The 11,238-nt window shown below is 38.2% G+C and overlaps 1 protein-coding gene across 2 annotated transcripts in view; it reads left to right on the top strand.

The window, feature by feature from the left end:
• Positions 1 to 200: 200 nt before the first annotated feature.
• The window catches only part of Tmem236 (transmembrane protein 236), a 49,584-nt gene continuing 38,546 nt past the window's right edge, over positions 201 to 11,238 (top strand). The window contains exon 1 of one of the 2 annotated variants that reach the window (XM_078023351.1): positions 201 to 501. In XM_078023351.1, coding sequence (XP_077879477.1) covers positions 413 to 501 — 89 coding nt within the window. In that variant the 5' untranslated portion in view covers positions 201 to 412. Of the gene's footprint in view, positions 502 to 4,828; positions 5,136 to 11,238 lie in introns of those variants that run through there. The other variant, XM_021726683.3, reaches the window with a different exon arrangement.

The raw sequence follows: 11,238 nt of genomic DNA, 5'->3' as shown, positions 1-11,238 counted from the left end.
TCCTGGCAGTCTGTACATTTTGTTTCACAAACCTCTCACTGAAAACAATGAACAAACCTTGAGATTACAAATGATCTTACTAACAATTTTAGGTTTTCAGTTTTTGACTTCCTGCCTGCAGGAAGGAAATGACAGTTGGAAGTGTGGAGAACAGGTGTTCCCCTGGGCAGAATGATATCTTCTGCTTACTAAAATAAAAAACTCTGCATCAACACTCCTACATGGAAGTGAATTCTAACCACAAGACTCAGTCTTTCCACCACGGATCCAGCCTCAGAAAGCCAAATCTGTTCTCTACCAGGAAGTTCTTAAAGATAGCAAAAAAAGAGCAGGCGAAGGCGCAGGGTTCTTCAAATCAGTATTGGACAAATCCAAGAAAAGAATTTGGGTGGTTTGAAAATGTACCTCCTCCATGTTTCTGCATGTTATTGGAAGTGCAATTTCATGGCAGAATCGTCAGGGAAGGAATCAGGACTGGAATAAACCGGTCCCAGCTGAAGGGTAGGTGGTTTTAAAAGCCTTTTTCATCTCCCTTTGTCTTTATTTCCAAGTCAAGCTCTGGCATTACTTCCTCCCGGGTAGCTTCATGTTGGCACAATGGCATTCTTTTTCTCTGCCAAGCTAGCTAGTTGCTGTATCACTCATGAAGGAACATTCCCTGCCTGCTAATCTGTTAAGTATAATTCAGGCAAATGACACTTTAGAAAGGCTAAAAAGTGAAATAGTTGAAGGCTATACCCTGGACCAGACAAACATCAGATGGTCCCCTTCAGCTTTCTTTGATAATGGTCACATTCATCCTGGAATATGCATTGTTTGAGGGCACATGGGCTGGGAAATGTTGGGAAAGATATTGTAGCATCAGTGTCTATAAAGCCTTTGTGAATGCTCAGAGAGGGTCGGAGTCTTTTCCTAACATTCAGCATGAGATTAGTCTGATCTGCAGTTCAAGGGGATTTTGTCTTTCTTTCCTTGGGACCCTAAGGAAAGATGGTTATGAGGAAAGGAGACCTGGTAGCTGTAACTATGACCAAATCCAGCAAGGGTGACAGGGACCAAGCAGGGAAATGGAAGTTATATACTGAGCTAGAAGATTTAATGGGACAGAGAATGCATGAGTGAGAGGCAGCTTTCCTTGGAATAAAAGAGCAGCTATTATCAAAGCTCTGTACATTCCCCTGACTGCACCCCACTTCTCTTATCCTTCCTTCGTTCCTTCCAGGAATATGTATAATGTGCTAGACACTGTGCTGAGAGATAACACAAAAATGAAAGCTGATGTTCCCTGCCTTGGAGGAGCTTATGGAGGTGTAGGGACCACATGTAAACCAATGAGCTAGGGTGATAAGTTGATCCTAGGATTCAAAAGGTATTTTGACACAAAAAAAGGAAATGCTTAATTCTGTTTGGAGAAAGACAGTAAAGAAAGTTTGCACAGAATGGAAAACACTTGAAATGACTGTCAAAGCATGAAGGCTACACTTGCAGCTTTCTCGTATGACAGCCAAAGGCAATCCAATACACCCCAAACGCCCGGCCAGGAAAAAGTTATTCAAAGCTTTCCCCTGTCTTCTGCTTGCTGCTTGAACATTTCACTGCTCTTCAGTACTGTCAGTAAAAGGATAAGTGGAAGTGAAATTTGTTTATCTGGCTTCTGCTTAAAGAAAAGCAAGGGAAAACAAATTGGTGAAGGAAAGATTCAAAGAATAGAGCACAAACTTTTTATTCAGTTGGAATGTCTAAAATCATTTTCTAATTTTTATGCTTATGAAATATTCAGACTATGGTAATATTAATCAAAGGCAAAAACCTTCTTAATTTCACCTTCCTCACCCACTCCTCAGGGTCAACACTATTAACAGTTTGGATGAGTATCTTTTTGGATTTTATAATTTATATACAAATCTACAACTACAATATTTTAAGAAAAAAATGGATTGTGCCGTTGATTATTGCTATACATTGTATCTGCAACCTGCTTCTCTCCTCAACTTACTATATAGATCATGAACATTCTTAGAAATATCTTTCAAAGGAAATGTCATTGCACTGTACAGAGACAATGACTGTAGAAATATTGTAGCTATTGCTTTGAGCCGACAGAAAGAGCAATCCAAGTCCAAATTCACTTCTGCTGGGAAGGCTTCACTTGATGAACTCTACTTTAGGAATTTTTTTTTTCCCAATCTGGTGTTTTCCTCTGAATTATCCAGTATTTTCACATGTTGTTTCTGAATGATATTTGGCCCCTGCTCCTGAACATACTACTTTATGCTATACTCAAGCCCTTTGTGTGGCGAGGAAAAACAGCTTGTTATAGGGATGTGTATGAACTGGAGACTTCTCCAACTGAGGTGCCTGTTTTGGAGAGACTGGCCTGCTTGCCGCTCCCTGTCCATCTGTTCCAGTCTTCTCACTCTACAGGTTGGCATTGTGACTCTACTGGCTTCTCTGTTTCTTCCCTGTCTGGCTTCTGTTTATTTGTTCGTTCATTCATTCATTCATTGATCAGAGAGTTACTGAGTATTACCAACATGCCGGAGCTGGTCCTAGCACATATAGTTTGGCTCACTCTAATTTCAACTCTGAATCATGGCCTTCTTTAGATCCACTAACCAGATGCCTCCCATGTTTCTAAGTCCAAATTCCTAAAGGGTGAGAACTGATTGGCTCAGGTGACAGCAGACCTTATGGAGACATTCCATGGCTCAGAGCCTATTTGTCCAGACACACGTGGCTCCAGAAGGAGGACGGAGGACCATGGGTCCTACCCTGTGCTGCACGCTGTCTCAGATCTTACCTGTGCATTTGCGTTGTCTCCCTGACCTGTACGTAGTTAACAGGGGCTGCCATGGTCTGTGCACAGCAAGTGTTCAGTGGACCACGTTAAAACAGTCAATCATTTCTTCACACACAGCAGGGCTTTCTAGGGCAGAGGGCCAGAACCACAGACTCCCTCTTGCTCAAAGAAAGCATAGCTAGTGATAAGAGCGTGATAGAAAAGAGCAGGTCATGTCACATGAATGTCAATGCTCTCTGTGTTGTCTCTGAAGTTAAAGGTGATGGGAAAGTATAAACCAGAGGAAAATTATGGGTGGGAGAGACACCCTTGAGAAATACTGGTTGTGTCAGTCTAAGAGCAGGCACCGGGGGCCATCTAGAGAAGCAAGCTTATAGGAGGGACAAGAGTCACTGCCTGTTGATTCTGTTCCCCGCTGGTCACCCCTCCCTTGGTATTAGCAAAGGCTGTCACTTTCTGCCTGGTTTCCTCTGTGGTTCCCACCAGTCCTCCCTGCCTCCTGGTAGTGCCATTTCTGTCCTTTCTCCACATCAGCACTGACTTGACTTTCCAAATGATCAAACGATTCCTGTGTTTAGAAAATACTGAAACTTTGTTTTTTTACTGCCTGCCACGCCCCTCCCCCCAATCCTTAATGGGACATTTTTTTCCCACTCCCGTTAAGTTTTCTAACATCACTTTTTCCTATTATCTGCTATGCTACACCAGACTCTTCTTTAACAATATTTTTTAGTTGGAGATGGACACAATCTCATTATTTATTTATTTTCACATGGTGCAGAGGATCGAACCCAGCCTCACATGTGCTAGGTAAATCCTCTACCATTAAACTAGGACCCCAGCCCTACACCAGACTCTTATTAACCAGTGCATCCTCCTTGCCTTCTTTTTTTCTGTCTGAAATACCACCGACAACCTCCATCCATCTCCATTATCCACATTTTCCTCTCCCACAGGCCAAAGGGGAAGTCCTTCTGTGTGTCACCACAGCATTTATGCTTCTGACCTTTGTTCTTTTTTGATGTTTATAGGTTTGTTTTTTCCATTGGGCTGTGAGCATTTTCAGGACAGGAACCTCTTCATTCATTTATCTTCACACCCTAGTAAAGCACTCACCATGAGTGCTCAGATATGTTTTCTTTTTATTCATGTGTGTGTAATGCTTTATTTACTTTTGGTAGTAGAAATTAAACCCAGGGGTTCTTTACTACTGAGCTACACCCCCAGATCTCTTTATTTTTTATTTTGAGACAGGGTCTCACTAAGTTGCTGAGGCTGATCTTGAACTTGTGATCTTCCTGCTTCAAACTCCCAAGTTGTTGGAGTTAGAGGTATGTACCACCACACCTGCCTGGTTCAACCATATTTGTTGAATAAAGGATATTTATGGACACAATTATTGTTTTTTTAAATATTTGCGATACCTCTTAATGTGCTAGTCCTGATAAAAGTCTTCTAATGTTGTCATTTTAGTTTCTTAAGAAAATAATGTTAATCTGTGGCTTATGATAATCAACGTGAAATAATGCATGAAAATAAGTATCAGGAAATATCCTGGTTAGGAAGTTGACAAAATAAACCCAAACTCCCTTTTTAAACACTTCGAAAAAAAAAAGTGAGGGGCAGTTCTCTAAGATGAAGATTCAGAGTCTGAGTATCTCCTCTTTCTCTGTTACATCTTTCTTTTAAATTCTAAAATGACATTACTTCCTGGTTTTACCTAACAAGGTTTGCATATTATAGGAGTTTTTGTGCTAAAATTAGCAATAAGCACTACATGGAAACAAAACTCTGTTTTTACCAGGGTTTCAAGACAGGATTTAGAGTTCATCCGATTTCTAACAATAGGTGTGCAAATACGTTTAGTGATCACTCCCATAATGGCCCTGTGTCTTTAAGAGACTGTGGTTGTTAAGTTAGAAGATCATTGAACCATATGAGGGTCAATAAAAGAATAAAGTCACTGGTTAGTGATTCGAGTACAAGGAACTTGATCCTCATTCAGTATCTGTGTGTCCATATGCTGCTCACGGTCAAAGGGGGAGGAGTGGATCCCTGGCAGCTTGCTTCTCCTCGGGATGGCTTCTGGAAAACTGATTAAGCTCATCGTTTTTGAGCTGCTGGAGTTTGCTGCTTTCTCAGTCCCCACACTGGTGGTTATGGAGCAGTTTGCCACCGCCTACCAAAGGACCAGGAATGCGTCTGAGCCAACACATTATTGGCTGATCGTTTCCTGTTCTATTGCTTATGTGGCTTCAGTGACTCTATTGATTTGGGTCCCCATAAAAGTTATCTTGCACAAGAAACGTCATCTTTACAAAAAAATCACAGGATGGTAAGTAAAACAATTCTTTGGCAGGGAATTCCCTGCGAGACTTAACATGTATTTTCCAATGTACTATGAAGAAGGATGAGAGCCTAGCACTGGTGTGTATGGACAAAGTGAGATTAATGGTAAAGGTGCGATCACTGTTTCTGTAAGTGTTTTGATACCGTCGTATCTTCTACTTTTTCATGATGAATTTTCTAAGTGACAAAAATTATATGTGTCATATGTGTGGTGTTAGCTTGAGTCCATGACATCCTAAGTTGCAAACATTGCACCTTTATGTCTCTGCCCATTAAATTGCATGCAGTTCTCACCATTAAGTTATACAAATAATAATCACGAGATTAGGATGTAGAACTTTACTTTGGTGTAAAACTGAAAATAATATCTGTTTTAAATGTTTTACATTCCATTTTTTTTAGATCTAAGGTATAACTGGACCATTAAGTAACCGAGATACTATAAGCAACTAGTTCTTTTAGATTAAAAAAAAAAAAGCCACTTTACTATGTTGATAAATTCTATCATCCTTTTACGGAAAAAGTACTTCAATAACAATACAGAAATATTTTAAATAAATCAAGATTTAATGTTGGTTTAACTAACAGTTTTGCTAAAGGCTGAACTGATCTACTGAAAGGTATTGAGAATGAATCATCCCTGATCCTGGTAGACTTTTTCTTTCAGATCTTCAGATATGATTCTTACCTACCTGGGATTTTTAAAATTTTCTCTGATTTAAATTTTCTTACTGATCTTTTAAAGTCAAAAAATGGAAAACACACTTGTAGAGTGAGGAGCTGGAAATTGAACACGAGTAAGGGCATAAATGTAGAGATAATTGATAGAGCAATCTGGCTAGAAATATCTTTAGGGGAATGTTGGAAGGGAGAGGTGAAGTGTGGGTGGAGTTCAAGAAGTGCTCTTTAAATATGGAGAGCGGGTGTGGCTTCCCTGAACACTATCAGAGGACTTTCAGTTCTGCAAGAATAGAGCTCTTAAGGATTTTTCCCAAAATAAACTATTGCTTTCATTTGTGGCTATTGCTGACATGAGTGAGGTGTAGGCCTTTCCAACCTTGGCCAGAGCTCCAGGGTCTCTGGTGGGTAGCAAAGAGCTAGCTTGGGCCCTCCACCTGTCATAACCTATAGGAGTTTTTTTTTTTTTTTTTGACACTATAAGATTCTTGGTTTGACCAGAAATTGTGAGGGAATGATGGACGTTCCAAATGACAGCAAGAGTAAACCAATAGGAAGCTGGTCCACTATAGTCCAAGAAAAGCTCTTGGGTTTGTTTTTGTTTTTTTCTTCACGTTGGCTCAAATCTCTAGGATTTAGCCAGGTGCAGCGGTGCACACCTGTAATCCTAGTGGCTCAGGAGGCTGAGGCATGAGGACAGTGAGTTCAAAGCCAGCCTCTGCAAAAGCAAGATGCTAAGCAACTCAGTGAGACCCTGTCTCTAAATATAATACAAAATAGAGCTGGAGATGTGGCTCAGTAGTCGAGTGCCCCTGAGTTTAATTCCTGGTACCCTGCCCCCCCAAAAGTCTCTAGGATTCTATGTTCTGAATGTCTTTTAGGCATTTCCTATGTCATTTGATATTATTACCATTATTATTATTAAGCTTTAATTGCTTCTTTATGGATAATTTATTATGTTCTGAGAGCATTATATATGGACTTCATTTCACTTGATACCACCTCATATGAGTATGTCACCTCATGAAACTGCTATCTTAATGACTTTACCATTATTATCCCCAAGAGAAAACTGTTGATTAGAGAGATTAAGCAACTTTCTCAAAGTCAGCCAACCAGTGAATGGAAGACTTTGGCCTTAGATCTGTCTGACTGTATAATTGATACTTCTAACCACTACCCTAAACTATCTCTTTGAAGGTCAAGGTTCCAATCACTTAAGGCAATTGAGAGTGAGGAGGAGGGTAGTCCTTGGTTTCTACCCTCTAGTGCATGTTGTATTCTGGTGTCTATACAGATTTCATTTTTAACATCCTGGTTCAGGTATTCCTCCTGTGCTAGAATATCTTGCTTTGTGACAACAATTAAATCTTTTTTTTTTAAAGAGAGAGAGAGAGAGAGAGAGAGAGAGAGAGAGAGAGAGAATTTAATATTTATTTTTCAGTTTTTGGTGGACATAACATCTTTGTTTGTATGTGGTGGGAGATCTTTCCATCTTCTTATGTCTTCTTCAGTTTCTTTCTTCAGTGTTCTATAGTTTTTGTTATAAAGGTCTTTCACCTCCTTGGTTGGATTTATTCCTGAATATTTCATTTTTTGGGGGGTGGGTGGGTATTGTGAATGGTATTGTTTTCCTAATTTCTTTCTCAGCAGATTCATTGTTGGTATATAGATAAGCTATTGATTCTTGTTTGTTGATTTTGTGAATTGCTACTTTGTTGAATTTATTAGTTCTAGATTTCTTCTCATGGAGCTTTTTTGGATCTTCTAAGCATAGGATCATATAGTCAGCAAGCAGTGATAATTTGACTTTTTTTTTTACCCCATTTTTGTCATGGGAACTTTAGAAGATGGTTGATGTGTGGGGCATGAGAGTTCAAGACAAACAAAAGCAGTAAAGAGAATTTATTGGAGGAAGATATGCTGCGGTCTTGCCATGGTAGCATCATAAACACATCTGCCCACCCATCAGAGAGCTTTGGGCTTATATGGACTTCTGTGTTCTTTGTTTGCCTTTGGTAAGATTTTTTCCAGGAGGGATTTATACTAAACAACAAGTAACTGACAGATTCTTGTGCCTTACCCATAATTCTTATTGCACAACTACCAAAAGCTTCTTCCAGGCTTTACATTTGGTGTATGAGCTGCAAGTAATATGTATGGGTTAGTACAGTAGGAGATTTTCCCTTCTAGGTTATCATAGGTCAAACTTGGGTATCTCTGCACATGCTCCTTTAAATCATTGGGCAATTAAAAAAAAAACAACAAAATTTTCGTTTACATTTTGTGGAAGTTAGCTCCTCCAGTAAAAGTAATGGTGCAGGATGAAAAGGCTCACATCAGCTTTGCTAATTGAGGAGAGGTGGGGCCTGATATGAGTCTTGAATCTATCTTGCCTCAATTTTTATTCATTTCATCTTCTTCTCTTGTTTCCAACTTCTTTGGCTAAAACTTCTAGTACTGTATTGAGCAGGCATGGTCAGAGTGGACACCCTAGCCTTGTTCTTTTAAAGATATGCTTTCAGTTTTCCCCCATTTGCTGTGATGTTGGCTTTGGGTTTGTTGTATATAACTTTTACAACGTTGAGGTAAATTCTGTCTATCCCAAGTTTCTTCAGTGTTTTGTTTTGTTTCGTGAGTAAGTGCTAAATTTTATCAAAAGTTTGCCTTGCATCTAATGATATGACTGTGTGATTTTTGTCCTTAATTCTGTTTCTGTGGTGAATTATATTTATTGATTTGCATATGGTAACTGTCCTTGCAACCATGGAATGAAACCAACTTTATCATGGTGTATAATCTTGTTGAATATGATTTGCTAATATTTATATTAAGGATTTTTGCATCTAAGTTCAACAGTGATATTGATCTGTTGTTTTCTTTCCTTGATGTGTACTTACCTGATTTTGGTATTAGTGTGATTCTGACTTCACAGAATGAAATTGTGAATGTTCCACTTCTATTTCATGGAATACTATGAGGAGAATTTGCATTAATTTCTTTAAAGGACTCACAATTCAGCTGAGAATTCATTTGGTTTTGAGTTTTTCTTTTCTTTTCTTTTTTTTGGAGGCTTTTGAAAAACTTACTGCTTCAATCTCTCTGCTTGTTATTGGTCTGTTTAGGATTTCTAGGTTTTCTATATTCTCCTGATTCAATGTTGGCAGTTCATATGCATCTAGAAAAACGTATCCATTCTTCCATTTCTTCTAGGTTTCCAAATTTTTTACAGTGTAAATTTTCAAATATCCCTAGTGATCCTCTAGATATCTTTGATATTTGTGGTGATTTATCTCTTTTCATCCCTTATTCTATTAATTTGAGTCTTTTCTCTTGTTCTTTGGGTTTGTTTGGCTAGGAGTTTATCAACATCATTTCTTTTCAAGGAAACAAGTCTTTGTTTTATTAATCATTGTATTAATTTTTTATCCTCTATTTCATTGATTTCTACCCTGATCTTAATTATTCCCTTCTTTCTATTGGTGTTAGAATATTTTTGTTCTTGTTTTTCAAGGTCTTGAGATGCATCTCTAAGCTGTTTATCTGGGATCTTTCCAATTTCTTATATGGGCACTTGTACTATAAGCTTCCTTTTTAGACTGGGCACAGTGGTACATGCCTGTAATCCCAGTGCCTTGAGAAGCTGAGACAAGAGAATTGCAAGTTAGAGACCAGCCTCAGCATCTTAGGAAGACCCTGTCTCAAACCTAAAAAAGAAAACAAAAAAGATGTGAGGATCTGATTTAGTGTTGAAACACCACTGGATTCAGTCCCTGGTACAAAACAAACAAACAAACAACAACAACAACAACAAAAACCCATCCAAAAACCCCTTTCTTCTTAGGACTGCCTTCATAGTGTCCCAGAGATTCTGGTGTTGTATCACTGTTCTAATTTGATTCTAAAAGTTTTTAACTTTCTTCCCTGATTTCCATCTCTCACTTATCATTCTCAAGTGTATCATTCAATCTCCAGGTATTTAAATAGTTTATTTGGTACTGATTTTTAATTTCATTCATTATGATCAGATAAGATACGGGAATTATATAGACATTTTTGTATTTGTTGAGTTGCTTTGTTGCCTAAAAATATGGTCTGTTTTGGAGCAGGTTTCACAAGCAGTTGATAAGGAAGCGAATTTAGCTCTTGTTGGATGAAAAGCTCTGTAGATATCTATTAAGTCCATTTGAATTATAATATTTTTTAGGTCTGAATAATTTTTACTGACTGAATGACCTATCTATTGGTGAGAGAAATATGTTGAAATAACCCAGTATCATGTACTAGTCTCTGAGTCTTTGCATAGAGTAGTGTCTGTTTTATGTAATTAGATGCATTGACATTTGGAGCATAAATGCTTATTATCAATTATATCTTTTCGCTATATTTCTCCTTTTACCAGAATGAAGTGACATTCTTTGTCTCTTCTGATTGATTTTGGCTTGAAGACTGCTTTGTCAGCTATGAGAGTCACTGCTCCTGCTTGTTTTTAGGCTCCGTTTGCATGGCATATCAATTTCCATCCTTTCCCTTTCAGCCTGTGGCTGACTTTGCAAGTAAGGCTGGTCTCTTGGAAACAGCACATAGTTGGGTATTGTTTTCTAATCTATTCGGCCTCTCTATGTCTTTAATTGGAGAGTTGATACCACTCACTGTTATTATAGAGATGTTTGTTAATTCCTGCTGTCTTGATTTATTTCTGATGTTTAATTTGGTCCTGTTACTCATTTGCTTGGCTACTTTTTAAATAAAATTCTTTCATTTGTGAGCATTGGAGTTAGTTTTTAAACTGAGTTCTTCTCTGTGTAATAATTCTTCAAGTATTTTCTCTGGAACTCACTTTATTGTCATGAATTCTTTTAGTTTCAAGTATAAATGGATAACAATGAGTGCAACTTGAGTCCCAACCCCCAACCATTTCTTCTTGTGGCCTGATGACTGATTTGGGCTTTTTCTTTCCCCTATTTGTTATATTAAAATGTTGTCAAGTGTATGATACGTCAAGGTCATTGTACTGTCATGTGTAACTAATTAAAACAAATTTAAAAAATACGAAAAAATATTGTTAAAATTTGAATGTGATTAGTATGTGTGTGGAGCAAGGGTCCCTGTCTTTTGGCTGAATTTAGCTCAACAGCAGAATTTCTACCCTGTGAACTCATAGTGTCCCAGTGGATTCCCAGCCTCTCACAGAAAAGGGAGAACAAACAATAGGGACAAGAGTAGTAAACAATATAGAACTTTAAACACTGAGTGCTTGCTATGAATCTACAACACTAATTGCCATAAAAAAGGAGTGTTGGGGTCAACAATTGTTAACAGCAATAATAAATAGGTCTGAACTAGACTTGGCATTAAAGTACACAGCAGGTGTCAACCACACCATTTATAGTACTAACAGCAATTACCTA

Source organism: Ictidomys tridecemlineatus, chromosome 10 (genome assembly GCF_052094955.1).
Source record: "Ictidomys tridecemlineatus isolate mIctTri1 chromosome 10, mIctTri1.hap1, whole genome shotgun sequence".
Lineage (NCBI taxonomy): Eukaryota > Metazoa > Chordata > Mammalia > Rodentia > Sciuridae > Ictidomys > Ictidomys tridecemlineatus.
This window is presented reverse-complemented; position numbering and strand designations above follow the sequence as displayed.